Source organism: Exophiala spinifera (genome assembly GCF_000836115.1).
Source record: "Exophiala spinifera strain CBS 89968 unplaced genomic scaffold supercont1.3, whole genome shotgun sequence".
NCBI classification, from domain to species: domain Eukaryota; kingdom Fungi; phylum Ascomycota; class Eurotiomycetes; order Chaetothyriales; family Herpotrichiellaceae; genus Exophiala; species Exophiala spinifera.
Genome location: NW_015622515.1, coordinates 1,498,614 through 1,525,050, shown reverse-complemented (window position 1 = coordinate 1,525,050; position 26,437 = coordinate 1,498,614). Strand labels below are relative to the sequence as shown.

General features: G+C 50.8%; 5 protein-coding genes across 5 annotated transcripts; 3 read left to right on the top strand and 2 right to left on the bottom strand.

Annotated features, from left to right (window-relative positions):
• Positions 1-352: 352 nt before the first annotated feature.
• PV08_04295 (translation machinery-associated protein 22) lies at positions 353-1,107 on the top strand (the record flags this gene model as incomplete). The annotated part of the gene is made up of 4 exons (XM_016378643.1): positions 353-416; positions 480-499; positions 558-645; positions 698-1,107. 4 exons carry the CDS (start codon positions 353-355, stop codon positions 1,105-1,107), a joined length of 582 nt encoding a protein of 193 aa, XP_016237320.1.
• Positions 1,108-1,453: 346 nt separating this feature from the next.
• On the top strand, positions 1,454-4,276 carry PV08_04294 (uncharacterized protein; the record flags this gene model as incomplete). The annotated part of the gene is made up of 2 exons (XM_016378642.1): positions 1,454-2,344; positions 2,405-4,276. The coding sequence occupies 2 exons, from the start codon at positions 1,454-1,456 to the stop codon at positions 4,274-4,276; spliced, it is 2,763 nt and encodes a 920-aa protein (XP_016237319.1).
• Positions 4,277-5,695: 1,419 nt separating this feature from the next.
• Positions 5,696-7,925, top strand: PV08_04293 (uncharacterized protein; the record flags this gene model as incomplete). Its single annotated transcript, XM_016378641.1, has 5 exons — positions 5,696-6,218; positions 6,367-6,794; positions 6,904-6,954; positions 7,126-7,470; positions 7,737-7,925. 5 exons carry the CDS (start codon positions 5,696-5,698, stop codon positions 7,923-7,925), a joined length of 1,536 nt encoding a protein of 511 aa, XP_016237318.1.
• Positions 7,926-8,994: 1,069 nt separating this feature from the next.
• Positions 8,995-9,826, bottom strand: PV08_04292 (uncharacterized protein; the record flags this gene model as incomplete). Its single annotated transcript, XM_016378640.1, has 3 exons — positions 8,995-9,366; positions 9,518-9,584; positions 9,726-9,826. 3 exons carry the CDS (start codon positions 9,824-9,826, stop codon positions 8,995-8,997), a joined length of 540 nt encoding a protein of 179 aa, XP_016237317.1.
• A 1,016-nt stretch (positions 9,827-10,842) lies between these two features.
• PV08_04291 (uncharacterized protein) lies at positions 10,843-25,546 on the bottom strand (the record flags this gene model as incomplete). The annotated part of the gene is made up of 2 exons (XM_016378639.1): positions 10,843-10,980; positions 11,039-25,546. The coding sequence occupies 2 exons, from the start codon at positions 25,544-25,546 to the stop codon at positions 10,843-10,845; spliced, it is 14,646 nt and encodes a 4,881-aa protein (XP_016237316.1).
• Between the last annotated feature and the right edge of the window lie 891 nt (positions 25,547-26,437).

Genomic DNA, 26,437 nt, shown 5'->3' with positions numbered 1-26,437 from the left:
CACCCGTCAACCCAATACCAATCTCTTCTCTGTCGTGCGTGATGCCCGGGTATATTTCTCTGAATATTGCACGTGAAGATATGCAAGCCGCTCAAGTCTGAGTCAGAGGAGGAAGCGGAACAAGCGACGTTCGCCTACAGCCGACATTCTCCCGGGCTTGGCGGGCAACTGCGCCGGCGACGCCACATGCGCATCTGAGGGCAAAAGTCAACGGCGGATTCGGAGGCGAGATCAGAGTCCGCTGCACGACCGACGACAGCCACATACATGAAACCGTACCCTATACGCGGCTCAATTCTGTCCACGGGTGTTACTTGAGACCGCATAATCAATTCAGCCTATTTCGCCCTCGATGTCGGCAGAGGTTGCAGAGCACCCCTCTGGCCCTCCGGCCCGGCAGGTTGTTTATTGTGGAGGTGAGCATTTGCTGGGTATGCCCGGGACTTTGGGACTTGGTGGCTGATATGGCAAACGGACAGTGTGCAGCCTCCCACCAGAGGTACGGGCACTTTCATCGGCGAAGTTTGGACACCGGGGCTGACGCTGTGGACGGATAGTATTGTGAATTTGGTGGGACGGTGAAAAAGTGCGAGGAATGGCTGCACAAGAACCACCCTGACATGCACCAGAAATTGTACTCGGCAGGTTCGTGCCCCAACGGTCGTCAAGACGACCACGGTGCTGACCAAGTCAACAGAGGCGTTGAGTGCCAACTTGTCGGCCCTGTCGGTCGAAGCGCAGAAACGAGCCGAGAAGGATGCGGCGAAGAAGACAGCCAAGGCTGCAGCGGCCGAACAGCGCGAGGCCGAGAGGAAAGCAGAAGCGGTGGTGCTGATCAAACGGGTCGAGCGCAACAAGAGAAAATACGTCACGGTGGTATCGGGACTCGAAGACCACGGTCTTGATCTTAAGAAAGTGGCCAAAGAGTTGGGCAAGAAGTTTGCGACGGGAAGCAGTGTGACAAAGACAGCCAGCGGCGGCGAAGAGATCACGGTACAGGGGGATGTGAGCGATGATCTCTACGACTGGCTGACCGAGAAATACCCCGATATACCAGAGGACAACATCGACATGAAGGACGAGACGAAGAAGAAGGGAGGCAGTTAGCCCCTTCTTCGTGGACATATGAGGGCTTATTGGGATACTGGCCGGGGTACTGGCCGGGATACTGGCCAGGATGACTGTGTGCAGAGTCTATACCACCTATTCGAGGGAAGGCTGAAATCCCACCGCAAAAAGTAGTAAGCGTGTGTGAGAATCGGAATCCCATACGGCGCCCTCCAGACCAGAACAAGGCGTTTCCCTGGTATTTGCTTCACTTCACCTCGCGTTTCATCTTGCAAAAGATTTTATTGTAGACCACTCCATATCAAGCCACGTTGACGCTGCCTTCATCGCATAACTCGTGCATACTGTCTATTATCCAACCAGGTGGTGGGTGATATGAGAAGAGATGGCGTTAATTGGGCCAGCCTCTGACGAAGACCCCGACTGGGTATCGTACAACAGCACCTCGTCTGGCAGCGATGACTCTCGAGACACGACGTTGCTGCCGACGTCGACAAGCAGTCGCACCAGCAAGAGTATCAGAAGTTCCCTCTTGACGTCATCTTGCAAGGAGCGTCGGCGAGCATCGGCCAAGTCAAAACCGCCCACGCGAAACGCCGACAGCGGCATCAGCCGAATCACCGGGCTCTTTGGGTCTGGTACGGGCAGCCGTACGAGTACGAGTCTTGCTACGAGGCCCTCAGGCGCGCCCACCGACACCCCCAGGTTCAGCATCGAAGGCTCCCCAAACAGTCCTCGCCGGAGACTCTCCAGACCCTGGCCACCCTCTGTCCCCTGGCCGTTCCTGGCACACACTTCGACCCGACACAGCCAAACTCAAACACATAACCATAACGCTCTCCCTCAACCGCCCTCGGCACAATGCGATCCAGGACAGCGGCTTCTGCAGTCACAAAATGACACAGTCCAGGAGACAAAGCAATTCCCACCGCGCCCTGCCCTTGCCCTGACCCGTGCGCCGCAGCTCCATCCTGCGAATGTCCTGGTCGACCGAGTCACCATGGACATCACCAACCCGGCGCAGAGTCCCAATTTGTCGGACCTCCTGACCAGCCTCTCCAGCCGTGAAGATGCGAGTCGCAAGATGGCAGCATTCAAGCTGCAGTCGCTGATCAACGATCCCTCCTTCGCCGAACTCTTTGTCGTCTCCGGCGGCCTGCCTCGACTGCGCAGTCTGATCCTCGAGAGCAATGGAAACACGTTGGCGTACAGCTTGGCGAGCTTCGCACGGCTACTGGAAGTTGACCAGGGGTGGGAAGCCGTCAATGATCAAGTGGTAGAGAAGGCAAGACGCCCGCCATACAAGAGGGAGAAGACGAAGAACTGACAGCAGTAGGTCGTGGAGTTGGTTGTATGTCAGCCGCTGGTGAACATCTTGCGAGGAGCCATGGCCATCTTGGTGTCGATTGTGTCGCGGCCGTACCATACAGATCGATCATCACAAATAAGCACGTCGAACAGTACAGGGGGCTTCCAGGCCCTGAAACCCGCCATTGCGGTTTATCCACAGTTTTTGGAGATGCTGGTGACGAGATTATCTTCGGCGGATCATGCTCTGTGCGCGAATGCCCTACAGCTGATCAACTCGCTCATGAGGGACGCAATAACGAATGATAATGAGACGGAGTGGCCCAAGTTCATAAAGCGCATCCAAGATCTTGGGGTGATCAAGGCTGTCTATGTGCTCATGCAGAGCTCAGCCCTGCAGGATCTGGCGCACCCGCTGCTGGAGTTCCAGGCTCTTACGAAAGTCCTACTTAGAAGGTGGAGGGATGTGCCAGTTGACTTGGTAAAGCCGGAACACAGACGAACAATCAAGGCCATCCACCTGTCCAGTAATCCAGAGAAACCCTCGGAGAACGAAGGGTTGAACGGGGACTCGAAGCCCAAGCACAATCCGCTCAAGTGGCGACGACTAGGATTCTCTGGTGAAAACCCGGAGCCAGACTTTGCTGACATGGGGTTCCTTGGGATGATGGACCTCTCAGACTATGTGCGCAAACACCAAGACGAATTTCAGAACATCCTGCTTGAACAGGCGGTGGCCCCGGAGCAAAAACGATGTCCGTTAGCTCGGGCCAGTTTGCTCCTAACAGCGATTCTTTTCGAGCATTTTGAAGTGGACAAGATGGACCTGGAAGATTCCAAGAGTTATCTAGCTTTGGAAAGTCGGACTAACTTTGACAAAGTCTTCAAACCTCTGCTTTTACATTGGAGCAGGCTTCATGTTGCGGGCCTGCATGCGTTCTTAAGGTTGTGGAAGGCCACAGGAGCCGAATTAGTTGACTTTGTCAAGATTACGGAGTTGGTTCGGATATTGGTAGAGAGTGTGGTCGGTGGAGCTGATCGCACCAAAGGGATCGAAGAAATCGAAAAGGAGATGGCTGCTTTTGAGTACAGGAAACTCCGCGAGCTTCAGATGGAGCTGCTGGAATTGACTTACGAAGACGTTTGGGGTCACCATCTTCGTGGCGTTAAGGAAGAGCTGCAGACAGAGGCTCTACAGTTTGTCAAGGAACAAAGGATCAGATGCTTGCTTGCCGGGGCATGGTTTCCCCATGGTGGTGCCTATGCTGACCAGGAAACTGGAGGTCCAGTCACTGCTGACAGTCTTCTTCAGACCTCGTCACATGGCTACCGGTTCATCAAGCTCTCCGAAAACCGTAAGTACCTGCACTGGGGTGACTTTGACGAGAAAGATGAGGAGTCACCGGCTATTTCTCGTCTGCGGGACAAGATCGATGTGTCGATCATCTCCTCGGTCGTGTCGAACGTGACCGCCAATGACCGGTCATCGATCGCATCGGATTCGACCCTGAAGGAGCTGACGCACGACAAGTTCACCACGACAAGAGTCACCATCCATGGCTACTTACCCAAATCGCGAGGTGGGCATTCTCGAGCTTCATCGAAAGCTTCCTCGGGTCGGAGTGCGACCAAGGAATCTGTCCTGCTCACGTTTCAACCGAACAGTCATGCGGTGGCATCAGAATGGTTAGATGGCTTGCTCATGCTGCTCGATCAGCAACCCATCACCTCCGAAACCAACAGGCTGATCCACTTGATAAGTGACTATGGGCTGAAGGTACGACTGCTGAATGTCCGGTTCAATGATGAGGAAGGCATCGTTGAAGGCATGGACGGGATGGACGGCCCTGAGATTCCTAGCAGGGAAGGACTGGATGAAGACTATTACTACGAGATTTGAGCCACCGTCGTCTCCATCTGGCTGCGCTCGTAAAGGAGAGGTGTAATGAGAAGATGTCATTTTCGGACCGATTTGGGTGCACCAGGATCTGGATTGTTTGTACAAGGAAAAAGAGCGAAGGCCGCCCTGGGATGTCGATTGTCAGATCAGCGAAAAGCGTCATGATGAGTACTCGGACTGGGTTTTTGAATTGTCTTTCTTAGCACGACCTACGCATACGCCGCGAGATACCCCCTTGCCTGTTCTGGGCCAATTCGAAGCCATTGAGATATCGAAAGGAAGCACCGCTACGATACCCAAGCGTTGGCATTCACTCTCTAAGATTGATCGTGCCAGCTCTTATTTGAACTCCATGGCAGGATGTGCTACAGCTGGTAAATCGGCGGACTCGACTATCTACTAACTTTGACGATGCCCTGCAACGAGTCTACAGTACGCCGTACCCAGTATCTATTTGACCTAGAGTTATGGGAAGGTGAAGCCAGACTGAAGCCTGTATCGGTTCGGTGCCTTTGTAGACAACTGAACCTCGAGTCCATACATTCCAGTCTCACACCTCTTCACCTTTCCTTCCTGGCGACAATGGCGATTCGATCTGGGAATCTGTATCTTGCTCCATGCCTCCATACTAGTACAATTGCGAGTACGTACAACTCCTCTCGCTTAGATAAATATCGACCCGGCAGCAGTCAGTTCTCAGGCATCCACGGCGGAAGTCACCGCTTTGTCTACGAGTACCTGGGGCTTCACGAGCTATCTTTTCCTCCTTCAATACCATCATTTGCCGATGACATTGACGACCTTCCCGAAACGTCCACGAAGATCATTCCACCCCTGAATCCTGACCAATGGTGCGACGAAGGGCGAGGACGAGCATACTCCGTTCTCCTATCTCTCTGTAATGATCGACATCGCCCATCTCCACACATTCCTCGTGCGACCTCTTCGTCACCTGTCAATACATACGCCGGTTCTACCTGTCCCTGCATCCTGATTCGAAGCAAAGTAGCCGTGCTGCTATTGTCCCAGGGACTCCTACCCGCGGGTCGTGGTTATCCTTACCCTAGTCGGTTCTCAATGCAACATCAAACACCTGCCATCCTGATATGGCTCGCGTGGTGGCGACCATTGGCGACCTCATTGTTGAGATAGCAGTCGGCGATAACTCCGTCATTTCTTCTATCAGACGTTTTGGCCATGGGTCTTTCGGTTATCTTTATGTAGCTGGTCTTCTCGACAAGCGATTGCACAAGATAGCAAGATAAGTCGCTTGACAAAGGGTATTCTGAGGTGTTTTTTCCCTTCAAGTTGAAATTCCTTGTCCGTCTGTACGTAAACTTCGTCATTGAATTCATCCGCCACACTCGTCCATCAGAACCGCGGCACGCGGACGTCTTCACCACAGTTCGGATTGCAGCAATGGCCGAATTTCAAGAAGACATCAAAGCTGTCCCTATTCAGAACCTCTCTGGCGTTCGGTCCGTGTCGCCGGTTGACGAGAAACGTGGATCCGTGTCAACCACCGCGGCGGCCAAAAAGATCCTCGAGCACGGTCAAGATGCCGACGAGGCCATGAAAGCGTACGCCTCTGGCGAAGTGGTCGAGGTCAGTGAAGCCGACAACAAGCGGCTCTTGCGCATCATCGACTGGCATCTCATGCCGCTGCTGTGTCTCGTTTACGGTCTGAACTATCTCGACAAGACGACGTTGTCCTACGCCAGCATCATGGGCATCAAAAAAGACATCAATCTCAAGGGTGACGACTATCAATGGCTGGGAAGTATGTTTTACTTTGGCTATCTGGCCTGGGAATATCCCACCAATCGACTTCTTCAGAGACTGCCACTGGCAAAGTATTCCGCATTCTGCGTTATCGCCTGGGGAACTGTTTTGGCCCTCTTCGCTACCGTGTCCGACTTTGGGGGAGCCGTGGCTATCCGATGTAAGTAACCAGCCCTTCTACTTGTTTTCTCTTGCAGGGTGAACAAAACACAAGGCTATTTTCAACCTGAATACAACATATTGCGATTTGTTAGTGGTGGTTGTCGTTGTCGTTGACTAAATCCCGCTAACATGCTTGATTCCGATAGTCTTTCTCGGCGTCTTCGAAGCTGCCGTCACCCCAGGATTCGCTCTGTTCACTTCTCAATGGTACACCAAGAAAGAACAAGGCACGAGGGTAGGAACCTGGTTCAGTTTCAATGGGTTCGGTCAGATCTTCGGAGGCCTGGTGGCGTACGGCATCGCTGTTGGCGCCCGCAAGCACGGCACCGCCATTGCCCCGTGGAAGATCGTCTTTCTGGTCAATGGCTGCTTGACTGCCTGTCTGGGCGTGGTTTTCTTCTTTGTCATGCCAGACAATCAACTCAACGCACGTTGGCTGAAGCCCAGAGACCGTGTGATGGCCATTGAACGAGTCAGGGTCAATCAGCAGGGCATTGGCAACAAACACTTCAAGCTGTATCAATTGAAGGAGGCGCTCTTGGATCCCTTGACATGGGCATTTGTGTTTTATTCGGTTAGTTTCGACCGACCTGCTTGACGACAGAACAGCAGACTCTCTACCTTCCTCATGCGTTGTTGTTTTGTTCTTTCTCTCAGACCCTGGAGCTGACCATCTTTCACAGTTGACGGCAGATATCCCGAACGGTGGGATCAGCAATTTCTTCTCGCAGTTGGTGCGTGCTTTTCCTTTTCCCTTTTCCCTTGTCTTTCGACGATACCCGAACGGTTTTTGCGTCCGCCTGCCCTGCCGCTGCCGTTGGTGGTTTGACTACGGGGTCATCGTCAACGTAGCTACCGGTCTTTGGTTTAACAAGGATATACCAATCTGACCTTTCTTTGCGCAGATCGTATCGTTCGGTTACACGCCGGAAGAATCTCTACTGTACGGCACACCAGGCGGGGCGGTCGAGGTCGTCTCGCTCATTTTCTGCGGATGGCTGGGCGACAGACTTGGACAGCGCATCTTGGTCTCAATGGGCGGGTTGACCATTGCACTTCTCGGCATGATCCTCATTGTGGCCTTGCCTCTGGACAACAACTCGGGCCGGCTGGCGGGGTACTACCTCACTCAATGCTCGCCGACGCCGTTTGTCGCCCTGCTCAGTCTGATAGCCACGAACGTCGCCGGGTATACGAAGAAGACGACCGTGGCGGCATTGTATTTGATCGGCTATTGCGTTGGGAATATAGTGAGTCAACCCACCCCCCCCCTTGTTAGGCGTTGGCCTCTGTTCCAGCGTCGGTGTCGGTGTCAGTCCGAGTCGGGAAGGGAGGGAGAGAGTGAGGTACTCGTACCAAGTAACGGCAACATGTACAGGTACCCACACACACAGGTAACTCGACGATCTGACTCGTACTGGGCCGGGCCGGTTACAGAGATAAAGGGGCATTGTTCCACATTTTCACGGAATGGAAGGCTGACATATTCTTCGTTCCTTTTTCTGCTACCACACAGATCGGCCCACAGACATTCAGACCAGGAGACGCACCGAGATACAAGCCTGCCGAAATCACGATCATCGTGTGCTGGGGTTTGTGTCTGATTGATCTCGCCTTTATCTGGTGGTATTGCCGCCGTCAGAACAAGCTCAAGGTCAAGGCAAGGCAGGAACCGGGTTATGTCAAGTTGGAGAACCAAGAGTGAGTTTCTTTCGTTTGTGCTTTCCGGTTGTTTTCGTTTTCGTTTTCGTTTTCGTTTCCGATCTTCACTCATCCAACAACATACATACCCTTCACACGTGTCTTTTGGTCTACAGCAAGAAACGAAACGGCACAGACTAACTTTGAACGTGTATGATAGATGGCTCGATTTGACCGATAAGGAGAATCCCGAGTTTACGTATAGCTTGTGAGAGTTGATCGGTAGGTGGGTTGGTTGGTTGATACGGGAGATGTGTGTGTCGTGTGTCATGTGTCATGTGTCATGTCTCGAGGTTGACTGAAGCTCAAGACTCTAATGTTATCGATCCCAGTACTCAGGCATGATCGTATTCAGATAGAATATCTGGCATGGTACAGAAGTCGCACACCTATATGGTCATCTTGGGTGATCTGATTCCCCAAGAAGGGTTTCGTCGTAGACACTTCGCGTCGACACAAGTATTTAAACATCTGCTTGGAAGATGTCATCCTGGCTATTGAGACAGTATGCTGGACCAGGTATCTATCTATCGACATATCCTATCTGGAACGTGATGATCTGGGTTCCGAGAGCGAGATCACTGCCAGGTAAGTAGGTAAGCTTAAAGCTCCCAACTTACTTGCTTTCGCGTCGCCATTTATTTACCGCTGCCGTTGTCGTCCTGATTCTTCTGCGCTGAACTTCCATCTCCCTTCTCATTCAGAAAGGTACTTCTTTATCAACGGTTTCATGCCCATTGCCCTTGCAACCACCGCACATGACGCCTGGAGCTGATAGGGGATCCACCATCTCAAAGGGCCCAGGAACCAAGCTTTGGGAAACCATATCAGTGCCGTCGCCGATACGTGTCTGTTTTGGGAGGGGTTCCGATTAGCCATTCCATTCGTACAGCACTCCTGGAGATTCTTCATTTTCCAGTCTTCATTACTCTCTGACTCTCAGACGACATGATGTGTCACACATATCGTCCGACGGAGTGAGGTAGTAAAGAAAGATAAAAACCAAAAGGAGGGGCCGGGACAGGGGAAGACGCTGAGCGTTTAAACGGGAAGGAAAAAGATCAAGGTCAAGGTCAGGGTGGTTTGCGGGAAAAAAAAACATACTGAGTAAGCATGACCTGCAAAATGCTCAGCCGCTCCTTCCCCTCGACCACGTCGCTGACGTACATCAACAGGTTCTGGAAAAACAGCCGGTCCATCTTACTGTCGCCCACGTCGTCCGAGTTCGGATGCGCCCACACCAAGAACGTCGCGTCCTGCTGTGCGTCCGGATCGGGCCAGAAGCGATGAGGCATCCAGGGGCGTATGACGTGAGGCTTGTCCTCGCCCGTGTCCGAGGGTGTGTGGATAGTGTCGACGAGAGAGTACGTTGTCGTCGTGCCGACGGAGCCGCTGAGGACGCTGAAGGATTCGAATTGTTTGAAGTGAATGTGTAGAGGGGGTGACTGTTTCGCCCCTCAAGCCGTTAGTTCGATGTATTTGGGTACCCAAACAGCATACAAGCAAGCAAGGCGAACCTAGATAGAAAGGGGAGGGAGGGAGGGAGGGATAGAGAGAGAGGTCGAAAGCAAGGAATCCAAAATACGGACGACGAACCTGGCCGTGACCTTTGCCGAGTTTGCACATCGGATGGTCGTGTTTGTACGTAGCGCGCATCAGGACACTGTATCATTGTACACCAGCAGTAAGTATATCGTATCATATCATATCATATCGCGAGTGAGTGGATGGGAGGACCGGCTATTCGACAAAGAGAGGCTCGGGAGGGGAGCAGGTGTAGTATGTATGTGTGTGCAAAACTCACGATGCATCCCTCGAAGGTTTCGGTTTCAGAAACTCTAGAATGAACGACCCGTCGAATAGAGCGTACGGTCCAGCAATGACGGGTTCCGGTTCTTCTGCCATTGTGGACTTTCGCTCGGTGGTCGCGTCACGTCGTGTCTGCAACTCTCGTCGTATCGAGACTCGCCAAATATGTACGCTGTACAATGCGGTGGTGGTGGCTTGGGGATTACCTTGTCTCCTTGGACTCGTTTGGAAAAATCAAAAACCAAGGAGCCAGACTCACCCTGCAGTCAGCGATCTGGGGGATCGGGGTGGCCATATATATATACGCAAGATTAAGAGTACATACGGTGGCACTCGGTACAGGCGACCGACGCCGTCTTCCATGGCGCCACCGTATGGTCCTGGACGTTGGATAAGTGGCGCCGTGGGAAATGATACTGGTATTATTACCGGCTCATCGCTGTTTGTCTGGTAAACAGATGGGGGAGACCAGAACAATGCAATAAATACCCTCGCATGGTCAAGTAGGAATAGGAGTAACTGATACTGTATGTGGCATGGCGAGTGAAGCACGTCCATAATCAAGGAGCTTACCTTTGTGCTGACGGTGGCGACCGCCAACTATGTGTGGTGGAACATATTCCACTGCTGGTAAGGAGAAGTCAGTGAGACAGAATGTGGAAGTTAGATACAGTTTACTCCATACAACACCTCGACTTAGCACTGGCACTAGGCCAGGCCAAGTAAAGACTTCGTTTCGCTACGCGGTCCCAGCTGGGGATTTTCTGCTGACTGCTGACTGGCGGCTGATGTAGTACCCGCCGTCTAATGCTTACTTGCTCGTACGAGTGTTGGTATCCGGGAGTCTTGGACCGCGCAGGCATTCGACCATGGTATGTATGGGCACGGACAGGGGCCGTGGGGGCCAAATGAATTCACCTTGGTGAGCGAGCAACTTCAACGACACGGATCCTCGTGAACCTCGACAGTTGACGAATGACTCCAGCGCAAAAGATTGATACAGCGAATGGCATTCCATGTCCCGAACAGAATGCTAGCCTCGTGAATGCAATGTCCGATCTATCATCAAGCTTTAGTCATGAAAAAGAAAATACAAATCACACTCCCGAGAACTAGTCAATATCAAGCATCAATCTTCGCATTTCATCAATGATCCTCTCAGCTTGATCACTCGACAACATATCGTTTGGAGCAAAGACCCCAATACCGAGATTTCCATCAATGACCTTGGCCTCAATGTCAACAGCGGGCTGGAATAAAGTCAGCTTTCGGTCTCCTTCATATTCGAACAACAGCAGAACCACTTACCAAACACCACTTGGCTGCCTCTTGAGATGCTAAACCACTGTCATTCGCAAATGGCGAAGGATTGTCCAACTCCGAAAATTTATCCCTTGCATCTGGGTCGACATTTGCGTGCGTCACCTGGACTTGCTGCTCGACTCGCTGGGCATTGCTGTCCACATCGTCGTCGTTGTTATCATCATCACTAGGTAACGACAAGAAGTTGACAAAAGTGTTAACTTTGACACCAGTCCATTGGTATATTTCCCTCATGCTTACAGCGGCATTCTCCATGCTCGCTATATGCGCAAGGTCACTTTGTACCTGTTGTGCGATTTCCACAGTTCCCTTGGTGCCGACATGAACCCTCAGGGGTACGACATTGAAAGTCGGCGCGACAAGTTCGGCTATTCCTTCGATCTCCAGAGATCGGTTTGCGAGGTAAATTCCCATTATCACATCTGAAGATGCCTGGGTCTTGTCTTCATCCTCTTCAGATCTCAGGCCGATGCTAGAGTACAGCCTACCGTAGGCGGCAAAGAAGAGTGCTTGGATACTGATGCCGTGCTGTTTGAGCCTGTCAGTCAGCTCAGCAGTCTCCAAGACACCAGATTCGAATCTCTCGACTCGGGCAGCATCGAAAGTGCCTCTCCCCGTAAGAGGAGAACGTGACGAAGAGTCCAGATAACTGCTCCAGAACTTCCTCGCCCCTTCGATAGCCAAGCTAGTCTCGTTGACGAAGTAGAGCATATTGTCAGGAACCCGATATTGCGAGTTCCGAGTCTTGCATAGTCTCTCTAGTTCGGTGGCCATGAGTTGAAAACTAACCGCATCGTAGAGCGCATGATGGATCCGGAGGATTAGGAGCGATCCGCTGGTCAACTTCTTGACGTTGAATGTCCAAGGAAAGCGATAACTGCGCGCCACATCTTTTTTGAGGACAATCTGCCAAGTTCTCACTTTGCCATCACGGTTGTGACTGCAGAAGATAGTCCTCAAGATCGGTGTTCGTTCAGACAAAGATTCAACGGCGGACAAGACATCTTCGGGTGTGACCCCGAATACTTCCAACCAGAATGTCGGGTAGAACAGTCTGCCTTGACTTGCGTTCCACATGTCAAGCGTGAAAATCTGCCCAGCAGTACAGGGGATTATTTCTTCAATGTCTTTTGAGGGTACGCTGATGGAAGTGCGGACAGCGCTCGATTCGTCGTCACTTATCCATGTATCAGACGTCGTACTAGATGGTATTGTACCTCCTTGTCTCGCACGCTGAACTGCCGCCGCCATGTTTTTGATTGTTTGAGCTTTGACGATCTCACTGACTGGGAGTCTGATTCCTTCCTTCCGCAAGAGGCTCGAGAGCTTGATGGCACTGACGCTGTCCAGACCAAGATGGAATATTCCGGTGCTCTTTGTGATCAACTTGAGGTCTGTATGGGTCAACTTGGCCAAAACCATCCTGATCGTTGTTTCAAGTGGGCTCCAGGCAGCATCGTCATCAACATTTTCAAGCCGAATGGTCTCAAACCGGGGAGAATTGCCATTGCGCAGTTCAAACACATCATGGAGTTCTGGAAGTCCGCAAATGGACAAGCCTTCAGCATTCCTCTCCAGCATAGGTGAATCTGAACCTAGCATGAGTGATGAGAGTATTCTATCCAGCAGGTCCAAGATATTTTCACCTTCGATCTTGTCGGCTACATGTTCCTGCAAGGCCAGCGTCCATGTTATAGCCTGACCTTGACGACATTCGAGCTCGAGGTTTACAGGGTAAGGCGGATTAATTGAGGCATTGGGATCTTCAATTTCGTCATATAATTGATCGTTTACGTCTGAAGTGTCCGGCAGTTTCTGAAACGTGAAGAGCGAATCAAACACATCTCCGCCGGCTCCTTGTTGTCGAGCATATTGTAGTATCTTGCGTAGAGGGAAATGCTGGTGTTCTGAAATTTGTACAGCCATGTGATGGACACTTTTCACAAATTGTGTTCTAGTAGCTTTCTCGTCAATTGTGTGACGGAACAGCACGGTATTGAAGGTTGGAAACACGAGACGTGCAGAATCGTCAGTCGTGCGTCCAGACAAAACAAGCCCAAAACTCACATCAAGGCGAGAAGAAAAATATGACAGGATAATTGTCCAACAAGCAAGGCCAAGGGATTGTAAGGTAATACTTTGCTTTTTGCAAAATTGGAGAGCATAACCTTGGCTGATCTTTGATGTCTTCTGCAGCAAAAGGCTCGGACTGGCTCGATTCCGATCGCTGATGCTGTGTTTGATCGAGGTTGAATGTATTCGTGAAACTCTGTCTTGCCAGAATGCCTGAGTTTCTGGGCTTCTTGAGCTTTCCAACCCCTGTTCAAGATGCCGTTCAATAGCCATAACAGTGGTTGGACTAGTCTGGTGAGACCGATACGACTTCAGAATCTCCTGGTGCAAGAGGTGCAGTGACCAAGCATCGTACAGTGCATGTGGCATTGCGAGTACAATGAACGCAACCTTCTCTTTACTGACGACAATGCGAACATTCGTTCTCTGCGCGCTGATAGCCTGACTCATCGCTACAGCTCTGATCCTCCGAGTGATCTGGGATGGATCCTGGTTCTCCACAATGTCCACATCAATATATTCCTCCGACACAAACTGAAGGAATGTAGAATTGTCATCTGTCGACTCATTGGCCGCAAAACGAGTCCTCAATATCGGCTGTTCTTGGAATACGCATTTCCAAGTCTCGGCTAATCGCCTAATGTCGACATCCGCTCTCACCTTCAGGACCATGACATTCAGATACTTAGAAGACTCCGCCAGGAGGCCTTCCTGCAATGGGGTCACAGGTAGAACAGTCTGCACGTTGCCTAGATTGACGCCTTGAAGCTCCAAGATTCGTCGATACTGGTCTTGCAGCACAGATATAAAGCCTGCGGACGAATGGGAAGGTCGAGAGGCTAGGTTTTGCGCTCCGGTTCGTGAGTGTTCAGCAATGCCAGCAACAGTCGGATATCGCATTATGGCGCTGACTACAATCTGGATCCCAGCGTCCTTGAGACGAGTGACCAACTTCATAGCTTCAATGCTGTCTAGCCCCAGCTCAAAAATGGATGGGTTTTCAAGACGGATGATGTTTTTGTCGACACTAGCCATCTCTGCAAGCTGGTCACGAATTGCTAGTTGTGTCTCGTTCATGTTATCGTCTCCTCCGGTGCTTCGGGGCTGGTCCACTTCCGTGCTTCTTGTGACCGGAGACCAGGCATCTCGTTGTTTTCGTTGACGGAAAGCATCTGGGAGGACGTGGTTTATTCTCTCCAGGCCTTGAACGGTGTTGGTGAAGTCACTGAGAATCTCCTGGGTCTCCATGTCATTCAAAGAATCTGCATTTGCAACGATAGTGATGTTGAACACTGTTTCCTCCTGTGTCACCTCGATGTTAAGGGGATAATCTGGTCTGTTGGCCTCAGCAAGTTCAACCCATAGAACATCATCTGTTTGAGTTTGGCGAGGGGCTTGAAAGACGAACAAGTTGTCGAACAGGCCAAATCTTGGATCTTGCCTCAGATACTGCGCAATCTTACGCAGAGGTGTACTTTGATATTGCATCACCTCGGCATTTAGATCGTGACAGGCCGTTACAAGATCACGCATGGTGGAACCCTCTGAAAGAGTGTAGACAGCGAAAGGAACTGTATTGAACATGGGACCAATTACATTTTCAAAGCTGCCATTAGGGGTCGACCTTCCGGATAGTACGACACCCATAGAAGGCGTACATTTGAATGTGCGGTGCAAAGTATACAGCCATGCAGCCTGGAAGAGTGCCGAAGGGGTGACATTGTAGTTTTGCGATAATTGCTGTACTCTCTGCCGGGACACTTGGGCACCGGCGGAGACTAGTCTTCCTGAAGGTCCGTTGGCTGAATGCTTTTGATGAAGTTTCAGCGGTTTGAAATTGGTCAACCGTGAGAGCCAGAATTGCTCTGCGTCCGGCATTTCAGAGAGTGGACCGCTAGCCAAAGACTCATAAAAGTCTTTGCTCTGAGGTCTTTCTTGTGGGATGTGATATAAACTGGTGACATGATCCAGCAGCAGCGGGAGACTGATTCCATCATAAAGGCCATGGAATATCTGTAACACCATTTGTCGTGTCCTGCCAAGGTCGAGCAAGTCAACCTTCCATGGTGGTGTGGTCCCAAAGAAGGCCCACTCTTGGGACATCGGGATGACAGACGCGTTTGCGTTCAACTCTGACGTTCTGTCATGATAAAGGATTTTCTTCTTGGTAGGACATGTTCGAAGAACCACCTGTGCGAATCCATCGGTCGTCGAGACAAAGCATGTCCTCAAAACTGAGATTGATTGGCATGCTGAATACCATGCTTGTGTGAGCCGCTCAATGTCAACGGTTGGCTTCAACTCGAATCGGAAACACGTGAGATACGTACTATCCTGAGAATCACTGCGGATGACTCTGGATATCATGCCCTCTTGTAAAGGCGTGCAAGGCGCAATGTGCTCGATGTCGTCGTGCTTGATTCTGAGCTCGTCGCGAATCCTTTCGAGATGGGTTTGAGAGAATGCTTCGATGCGCTTTTGAACCTCAGATACCGACCAATTCTGCTCCAAAGACGGTTTTTGACCGACGGCGAGAGCTAGTTCTGACACGGTTGGGTGGCGCAGAATCTTAGCCACATGTGCAGTTGGATAGCCATTCCTTTTCAACGCTCGAGATAAGCCAATAGCAGAAACGGAGTCCAAGCCGAGCTCGAAGACTCTAGAGTTTGGCTTTATGACCGATGATGAAATTCGCAAGAAGTCAGCGAGTACTTCTACCACCTCACGCATCAATTCCGAATTCTCAGGGACAACCGTCCCTGCATCTATTGACGGAGAAGACTGCCCTTGAGGTAGATTTGCCTCATACATTGCTTTCAGGGCCTTATTGTCAACCTTGTTGTTCACGGAAAGTGGAATGAAATCGACTGCCAGAAAACTGTTTGGCACCATATACCCTGGGAGTTTGTCGGAACAGTGCTTTTGGATCTTGGTGGTAATGACTTTGGCTTGCTCGCTCCGTTGGATACTTGGTTTTGAGGTTTGAGAACGTCGCTGTCCAGTAGAGAAGAAGGTGACAAGCTGTTCTCTGTGTTGTACTGGGTGCTTCAATACCATAGTTACCACATCCTTGATAGTCGTGTCTGCACTCATTGCAACATGGTTGATCTCACCGATCTCCAGTCTCTGACCTCGAAGCTTGACCTGATCATCTATCCTGCCCAAGAACTCGAAGCTATTATCGTGCAGGATGCGGACTAGATCTCCAGTTCGGTATACTCTCGTTGTGAAATCCTTCAGGACCACAAATTTTTCCGCAGTGAGTTCTGGTCTGTTGAGGTAGCCTTTCCCTACGAGAGGACCGGAGAGGCAAAGCTCGCCGACGGCTCCTCGGAGTACCGGCCTTTGTGAAGTGGGTTCTAGTACAAATGAGCCCACATTGTCCCATTGTTGGCCGATGTTGGTGGGTTTTGCACTGGTGGGAACATTTTGATGCACAGTGCAACCTATGGTCACCTCGCTTGGGCCGTAGAAATTGTACAAACATCCAGCATCACCCCAAATCTCCAGGATATCTCGTGTGACTTGCTCCCCACCAACAATGAAGATACCCTTGCACAGACTTGGCACATCTTCAGGGGTCAGTAAACGTGCAAGACTTGGGGTGAGGTCGAGGTGAGTTATGTTCAGCAAGTTAATGGTCCCGGGTAGATCTTCGAACAGCAGATCTCTTGGAACAGAGGTGACGCAGATACCGACACCCCAGCTCCAGTATTGTTCAAGCACACTGACATCGAAATGGAACGAAGCGAATTGTAACCACCTAGCTGTCTCACTCCAGCGTCCTCGAAAGATACGCTGGAAAGCTAGCATTGCTTGGACTGCACTATCATGGGTGATCAGGCATCCTTTTGGCGTACCGGTTGTTCCAGAGGTGTAGAGACAGTAGCACGTGTCCTGCGCTTTTAGTTCTCTTGACAACTCGGGTTTTTCTACTGGAAATCTTTGCCAGTCCTCAATATCAAGCGCAAGGACGAGAACATCCTCAGAGGCATCGAAGTCGGACAAGTTGTCTTTCATCGTGAGCACGAGTTTGCATTCCGAGTCTCGAAGGATGAAGTCTTTTCTCTGCTTGGGAGCCCCTGGGTCTATCGCAAGATAGCCACAGCCGGCTTTCTGAATCCCCAGGATAGCGAAGTAGGCTTCTGGACATTTGTCGAAGCACACAGCCACGAGCTCTCCCACTGAAGCGCCGTGTTTCAGCAGAAGATGAGCAATTTGGTTGCCATTAGAGTTCAGCTGAGAGTAAGTCCAACTTCGGCTTTCACAGACGTCCTCCTTCATACCGGTTATGAATTCGAGGGCCACGCTACTTGGTTTTTGAATGGCTGTTGATTCGACGAAGTCGTGCAGGAATCTTACTTCTGTTGCAATCCGTTGGTCTTGCGGAGGGACGACCGACAGTAATGAGTTGGAGAGCGTCGTCTGCTCGTTGGAAGCCAATGCCAAGATTTCTTCTACGATACCGTTGAATTGTTGAAGAATAATTCTCCCTTGCTCCGGTGGGAGGATGCTCCGCCGGAAAGTGAGCTGGAGGTTCACATCCGAATCAGTAGGAATGATCTCGAGCGAGACTGCATACTCCGTCAAAGCCTTCTCCCTGCTGAGGTTCCAGGGACTTGCAGGGCGTTTCATGGAACCATACTTTTGCACAACAAGAACAGTGTCGAATAGCTCCTCTTCGATACCGGACCAGCGCTTGACAGAGTTTATTGGAGTTTGCTGGTACCTTAACATCGCCGCAGAGCGCTTAGAGATGCTCTCCAGAAGATCCCCTGGTCCCCGTGATACTTTGATGGCAAAAGGAACAGTGTTGACACATGGGAAAGCCACGTCGTTCTCGTATTCCTGCTCGAAATCTCGACCTGACAGGATGATACCAAACGTGACATGGTCTTGAGCCGTATATGCTGACAGAAGTCGCGACCAGGCAGCAAGAGAGACAGTCTGTATGCTTGTTCCGATATCAGCACAGGCAGCCTCAAATGATGTGCGTGGTATGGAACAGCGAGAAGAAATGTTGCAGAAAGAGTCATTGTCGGTAAAGTAAACCCTCATATCTGGAAAACGGGTTGGACACAAGTCTAACGCAACCTCCTTCCAGAAATTCTGCGATTCTTCGCTCCTGCTCATAGCTAGAATTTTGGAGACAACTGAGGAAATAGCTACGGGTTCTCGAGGCTGCTGGTTCAGATACAAGGCTTGGACGTCTTGCAGGATGATGTCCAGCGATTGGGCATCGTAGAGAGCATGCAGCATCGATATATTGAGCTCCATATTGCCATTGTATGATGTCAAATCAATGCGCCATTGTAACTTGGCCAGGGCTGACTGGCCTGGCTGGTCCTCTGTGTGTTCAAGGGCCCTTGGATTTGCGATAGATCGTGCATCAGTCCACGGAAGAGGATTTGCTTCAGGATAGTAGGTGACCATGGCAAAGGGTATCAGCGGGTCATCAGTCTCGACAAATCCTGTCCTCAGCATCTCATGTATGCTTTGAGCCTTGGCCCACGCTGCCTTCAACCGTGACACATTAACATCTTCATTAAGTGTGTAGCACATGGAATTGTAATACATGCATTTGCCTGAACGGAGAAACTGTGACAAGATTCCCGATTGTGTTGGTGTGCATGGTCGTACTGCATGTATACTTGATTCGTCAAGGTGATTTTCTCGGCATATGCCCTGACGATATTTTCGGTCGAATCCTTCGAGATCAAAGTCTAATGAATGGGCGTGCTTACCACTTCTTGCCCAGCAGACGGCTGCAATCCGTTTGATACTGGCATTTTCCAGGATGTCCGCGCTTGAAACATGATAGCCTTGTCTTCGGAGCCTTGCTGCGATCTGAATGGCATTAATACTATCGAAACCGAGGTGAAAAATGGTAGTTTCTCTGTGGACGGATGCGGGCAACTCGGATTTGAGTCCGCGCATAACATCCACGATCAAGCGCTCTAGGTCGGAGAGATATTCTTCTGGAAAGTGGGCCTGGTCTTCCTCCATTGACACCGATCTCGGACTGTCTGAGACCACAGTTGCCGTGGATCTTGTTGATGGTAGTTTGTCGACAACAACGGAGAAGTCGTGAGCGCGCGATTGAGGAAATTTTGCAGTATGGGAAAGAAGACAGTCAAATCCAGCCAGAAGCTGGTCGAGGAACTGTTTGTTGGCAACTTCCGAGTAGAGCTTCACGCATATTGTATCAGTGTCGACATTCGTGACAACTTCCAGAATAAATGGGAACGACATGTCTCCAGTCTCTTCGACAAGAGACCAGATGTGCTCATCCATCTTTGTTTGTCCTTGCTGCAGCAATATCAACGTGTCAAACAGAGCCCCACCTTTCGTCGAATTCTGTCTTTGTATGCGACGAAGTGAACTTGGCTGGAATGGCAGCACTTCAAGGTTGGTATTATGCAGACTCCGGACCAAGTCGGAATTCGTAGCATCACGGCGGATGTTGACGCGGATCGGCACGGTATTGAAACAAGGTGCAACGACCCTGTCTATGTCGTCGATGGGTAAATTGCGACCGCTAAGGACACTACCAAATAGAACATCTTGGCTTCCGAATATGCATGATAACAATCGAGTCCAGCAAGCTTGAATCAATGCCAAAGGGGTCGAGGCAAGATCGCGGGCATGCTCGTGAAGCTCCTTCACTCTCAGAGACGGATTGCAAATGGTAAAAGTAGGCTCCGGTTCTGCTGACTTGTCCAGTGGCTCTAAATAATCACCGAGTATACAGACTGCACTATTCTTGAGCATACGGTGCCAGAACTGATCAGAAGTGTCAGAAATCGACTCCGCCATGTAATCGAGGTACCCCTCGAAAGCAATAGGACGCGTCAAAGGGCGACCTGCATAGATAGCTTGGACTTCGCTCAAGAGTATCGACATAGCTTCTGCGTCATACAGGCAATGGTGAATCCTTAGGGTCAACTCGCAGTCCGCTTCACCAGGTTCACGCCTGCACAGTTGCAAACTCCATGGCGGAAGCATAAGTGGTTGAGAACCATGGGTGACGTTTGAAGGGGCTGATTCAACGAACCAGGGGAGGGCAAAGTTTTGTAAGACGACCTGCGTCACCGGGCTCTCGGCTGAGTCAAGAAAAATGAACCCAGTTCTGAGAATTTGGTGTCTGGACGTAACTTGTGTCCATGCGTTACGTAGCCTTGAAATGTCGCCTCGGACATGGAAACGTAATGAATTTTGATAAGCTGTTGAGGAAGGTGTCAAGGACCCTATCGCCATTGTCTCCTGGAGAGGTGTGCAAGGGAGGATCTTCTCAACATCTACTCCCACTTCCGAATATGTCTTGACAATCATCGACCTCGTCTCCTGATCGAATACGTCTCTCGGTGACTTCTTCGAAGGTGCGACCACTTGTTCTTGTTGCTTAGGTAGAAGTGAGACCATGAGCTGACTAATTGAAGCATTTCGCAGTATAGTGGAAATCTCCACGTCTGGGAAATGAGGTCTGAGGTTTCGAGCTACCTTGATCGCACTGATTGAGTCCATTCCTAGACCGTAGAATGACGTATTGCGTCGAATGGAGGAGATGGAAATGTTGAGAGCTGACGATACAGCATCAGCAATTTGGCTTTCTGATTCAGAGAATTCAGTCATGTCTGCAGGGCCGCCGCTATCTCGAGAAATCATTTGTAAGTGTTCAGGGTCGATGTCGAAGTACAGTTGCATCAGCAATTTCCGATCAACCTTTCCCTGCCTTGTCAAGGGAATCTCCTCAAGGTGAACGAGGACATCAGGTACCATATATGTTGGAATTGCGCTTGCAAGGTGTTCGAAAAGATGTCGGGTCGTCTTTATAGCATCATCTGGCTGAATCGAAGAGCGAGAGGCCCAGAAGCCGACGAGGCTGGAAGTCCCTGTCTCTCTTGCAATAACCAGGGAAACAGCATCTCTAACCTCGCTGTTCCTCAGCAATGATGAATTAATGTCCCCCAGCTCGATACGCTGACCTCTTAATTTGACTTGGTCATCCTCTCGACCTAAGATGTTCAACGTTCCATCGGCAAGTAGCCTGCCAATATCTCCAGATCGATACAGTCGTCCGAAGCTCGGATGCTCGAAAAAGCTGTTAGCTGTCAATTCAGGATCGAGGTACCCACGAGCAACCTGCTCTCCGCCTAACCAAATCTCACCCACGGCGCCCACTGGGACCAATTGAAATTCCAAAGAGAGCTTGTTTGTAGCGTTGTTAACGGATGAGCTTGACTTAGATGCCCGTCTGTGACAGACGAAGACAGATGTGTTTGGTAACGGAGGACCAACATTGTAAGCCAAGTCCAACCGCGATACTTCTGTTCGCACATTACAGATATTTGTCGTCTCGCTGGGGCCATACCCTTGATAGAGACCGCGTCCAGCCCAGTCTCCGAAGACTTTGGAATTCATTGGCTCTCCAGCAGTCACTAGCATCTTGACTGTGGGAACCGCGTCTGGGTGGACGAGTGCGGCAACCGAAGGCGTCATGCTAAGGTGAGTAATGTCCAAGCTGCAGATTAAACGTGGTAGGTCTTTGAACAAAATATCATTTGGTGCCGTGCACAAAGTCATTCCCGTATGCCAGGTCCAGAAAATCTCGAACACGGAAACGTCAAAGGCAGGAGAACACGACTGCAAGAGTCGATCTTTGCCCGGGGCAGAGGGATAAATCTGCGACAGTTCATCGAGATTGCTAAGGAGATTCTTGCGAGTGAGAAGAACGCCCTTCGGAACCCCAGTACTTCCAGAAGTGAAGACTGCGTAGGCAAGATGATCATTTGTCACTTCGAGCATCTCAACTACCTGTTTTGGATCCACCGTCGTCTTGAGAATCTCGCGAATTAATGCTGACCGCCAGTCTTGCGTCGAAACTGCGCGGACGTCGTCGCCTAAAAGAACCAAGCAGCTTTTAGAGAGCTGCAATATTTGTCGGAGCCTCTCTGGCGGAGTTTGCGGATCGATGCACATGTAACCTGCTCCGGCGATAATGATGCCAAGGAGGACGACGTATAGATGTAGTGATCTAGGCGCGATCACACAGACAATATCATCTGGTCGGACTCCATAGGAAGTCCTCAACTCATACCCGAGTCCTTCGGCCTGAGTGAGTAGCTCGTGATAGGAAAGAGTTTCCTTCTCTACACTGCCAGTGTCGGCGTCAAAATGGCGCACGTATTCAACTGCTGACCTCTGTGGGTCTGTCCTAACGACATCCCTGATCGAGGTTGTCAGGTCAAAGCATGAACCAAACTTGTTGTATTCGGTGTTCGCGAGTGACATCAATTCCAGTTCACAGCCCTCCCACAGACGTTTCAGTTCAATGTCAGGGTCTTGCACCATTTGAGAGACAATCTGGTCTAGTTGAGCAGCTAAGATATTAGCGTGCGACTTTGGGACTCGGTTCGCGTCGAAGGTCATTTTTAATGAGATGACCTCGTCAAGGGGCTCGAACTCCAGGATGATGGTGTAATCCAAGACATCCTGCGTCCCAATGGTGCGAACGTGGAGCTGGTCAGGACATTTGCGCTCATAACCTTGCTGCCACACACACAAAGTATCGAACAATTTAGTTCCAGAGTCTACAGCAGCCGCCCTATGGATATCTCGAAGGGCTGAGGCAGCAGACACTCGAGTTCGAAGGCGCTGTTTCTGAACGACGTTTACCGTATCTCGTACCGTTCTCAGACTCCCCAATTGGAGACGTAGCGGAAATGTTGACAAGCAAGGACCAATGATAGATTCAATGCCTAGTATCGGGGCATGTCTACCACCAGAGATCACTCCGACAACAACGTCAGGATCATCGACATAATAGGACAACAAGAACGCCCAAGCTGCTTCAAACAAGGCTTCTCGGCTACAATGGAGCTTCGTGGCTGTTCTTGAAAGATGCTGATAAGAAGTCGAAAAGGAGGTAGTAATGGAAGCATTACAGCATGTCTGTGACGAAGAAGCCGACAACACTGGAAAGCCTGAGGGTACAAAATCCCGGAGTAGAGTGCACCAGTAAGCAATTTCTTCTGAACCAAGTGTCTGCCGATGTTGGTAAGAGATCAGCTGCAAAAATTGTGGTCTTTCGGGCAACGGCTTTGAGTTCAAGACCGTGTTGAGATCCTCGACGATCAGATCCCACGACCAGCCATCATACAGAGCATGATGTATGCGTATGAGAACTTGGCCATCCCCACCATCAGGTTTTACGAGCTGTAGAGGGTGAAGAAGGCTCAATCCATTCATTTTCAGGTCTTTCCACACTATTTGCACAAATGGCATCTTGCTGTCGCCGGTAGAAATGAACCCTGACCTTAAAATCTCGTTGCGCTCTGCAACTTTTTGGAATGCCCCAACAAGACCCTCGAAAGTGTTGTTAGATGAGAGGCTGACCCAGATATGGTTGAAATTCAACTTCTCGTTCGTGGCAGTCTCGACCAGCATTGCCACTTGCATGGGACTACAAGGCTGGAATCGTTCCCAGTCTTGCACCAACTCCGAGACTTGAACACCCTCCGAAAGTGCTCTTTGGAGAGCATTCCACTCCTCTGTAGTCTCGTAAGAATCAGAATCGTCGTACACTGTCTTGCTTTCCTGCTCGCTGATCATTGTTGCCAGGTGGGCGACGTTTTCAGCTTCTACCACCATTGCAGCGTTTAATTGTCTGTAGGTCTGGCGAAGACGTGAAGCAATTTTGATGCTCTGCAAAGAATCAAGTCCCAAAGACCAAAAAGCAGTCGATCTGCCAACTTGTCTGGCAATTTCTTGCCGTAGTACCTCCGCAACGTCGGCTTCGATTTGGCTTTGAAACCCCTGCACTTGCTGAAGTTCCTGAGCTGACTCTCGGAAGTCTCGCTCCAGAGCCTTACGGTCGACCTTTCCTGATGGTAGTCTAGGCAAATCCCTTCTCACAGTGACTTTTGTAGGCCGCATATAGGGAGGTAGCCAAGCTTTACATATTGCGGACACGTCTTTGGCGTGGACGCCTACCTGTGCGGCACAAAACAATACTAGGGCATCGGCGACGACAAGTGCAATAGCGAGTCGGACTCCATTGGTCTTTGACGCGACTTCCTCGATCTCACCCAGCTCGACTCTTTGGCCTCTGATCTTCACCTGCCCAGAACTTATCCGACCCAGGATCTCGAGAGTGCCATCTTGAAGGCATACGGCTCGATCTCCAGTTTTGTAGATTGGACCATATCCTGGAAGGTCGACGAAGGCGTCCTCGTTGTGGTCGGGTCTGTTGAGGTATCCGTCCGCAAGTTGGCCTGCAACGGCAAGCTCACCTGGTTCCCCAATTGAAGCAACAACACTACGGTGGATTTCGTCCAGTATATATGTTGTCACTGTCCTCAAAGGGCGTCCAATGCTCCGGATAGATGCTGCCGAAGAAAGCTTGGACGCGAGCGTGCAATGAATGGCAGCCTCCGTCGGTCCATACATGGCGTAGAGCATGCTTGGTCTGTCAGAATTGCCCCCAAACTCCGACACTACCTTCGAGGTGAGCATTTCTCCAATGGTCAGCAGCGTTTTCAAGCAAGGCGCTGCTTGCCTTGTTTGTAGAAGCGTCCCGGCTACAGTTGGAGTTAATTCAGCAGCATCCGCATCAAGACATTGAATCGTGGCTGGGAGATCGCTCAGCATACGTTCACGCTCGCAGCCGACCAAGGTCGCGCCTCGGAAGAATGGAAAGAAAACCTCGAAGATTGATACATCAAAGGTTGGCGAAGCGAACTGAAGAAACCTCTTGAAGTGGGGAATATGCTCATCGTGCGCTAATAAAGATTGAGATACTGAAAAATGGGAGACCATGACACCTTTCGGTAGTCCTGTCGAGCCTGAAGTGTACATGACATAAGCAGGACCACCTGGGTCTGCTTGGGGATACTGGTGTGCGTCAGCTTCCTCGTGGTCGCGAGACTTCGCTCTCTGGCGCAAGTCTTCGAGTGATATGTTTAAGCACGCTAGATCTCTCACAGCACTGCGGACCTGTGGCGACGTCTGCGAGATAGTCAGGACCAATAACGCATTGACGTCTTTGAGAATGAACTTCAATCTCTCCACAGGGACATCCTGAGCAACTGGACAGAAGGCTGCGCCAGCCTTCAGAACCGCGACCCAAGCTATGTACAGCTCGGGACATTGTGGTATGAGGACTGGTATGACGTTCCCTCGACTTTGAGGGCACTGTGCTCGTAGATCGACTGACAGTAGATCGGTGAGACTGCTAAATTCTTGGTAGGTGAGCTGGATTCGGGACCCGTCTGCGGTCAGGAAGTCGAGAATCACCTCTTGTTCGGGTGTAACTGCGATGAGCTCATGCAGCAGCCCCGGCCCCGGGAGAATGTCGCGGTTCGCATTGAGTATGGCCAAATCACGTGGCACAGGAGGGTGGTTGGTCGCAGCTTGAGCCATGTCTGTTTTGTAAGAGGCGCTGCCGCACCAATCCCTGGAGGAGATCAGAATCTGTATCCGGCAGCCTTCCGAGTTCGAGGCTGAAGGCTTTTGCGATTGCTTGGAAAAGATAATCCTCAGTACAGTGTGACGAAACCTGCAGAGGAAGCGGAGCAATAGCCGTTGGCGTCATAGACAGGGCAGGGGTAATGGGCATCAAAAATCTAAAGGGCAGCTTGACGGCAGCCTCGCCTTACGGTAGCCAGAGGTATTGATGTGCGTGCTGTGTGCAGAATATCTCGGCTGTATCGGTGGTGGAAACACGGGTGCACTCCGTCCGAGTAGGGCGTATCGTCCTCAACCCGGTCCATCAAAGGATTGCTTCAAGCCCCTCTCGACAATTGGTAACCCCGCCGGCAACGGGAAGTCAGGCCATTCCAACGGTAAGGATCGTGGCCGTCTGGTATCGATCGTGTCATCTGTTCGTACTTGGACGCGCAGAGGACCAGTCTGGTTCTCTTCGCCAGCACATGCGATGAGCAAAATTTTTGTTCCGGCATGATGGTGTTGCATGGAGATCCACGCCGCTAACAGGGCGTGTGGATTGATGAAGCCGTTGTGAATGGCCCGAGATGCAGCGATTGCAACTTTATCAGATAATCGGAGGCAGAATTTTCTGATTATCTGATAATCGGGCGTCTTGGCCGCCCTGCTAAAGGTCCGTTCATCGGCGACGCGATGGGTCGTTGAGCATCTCATTTCCTGTTCTCACGCTGACTTTGGCCTTCAGGAGCCCGTTGAGACATCATGTGTGGACTGACCATGCTGTGTAGGGCCCGTTGTAACAACGTAGCGACCACGCTTCGCTCCATCTCACAGCTTTGGCCAAAACGCTGCCATACGGAGGAATCC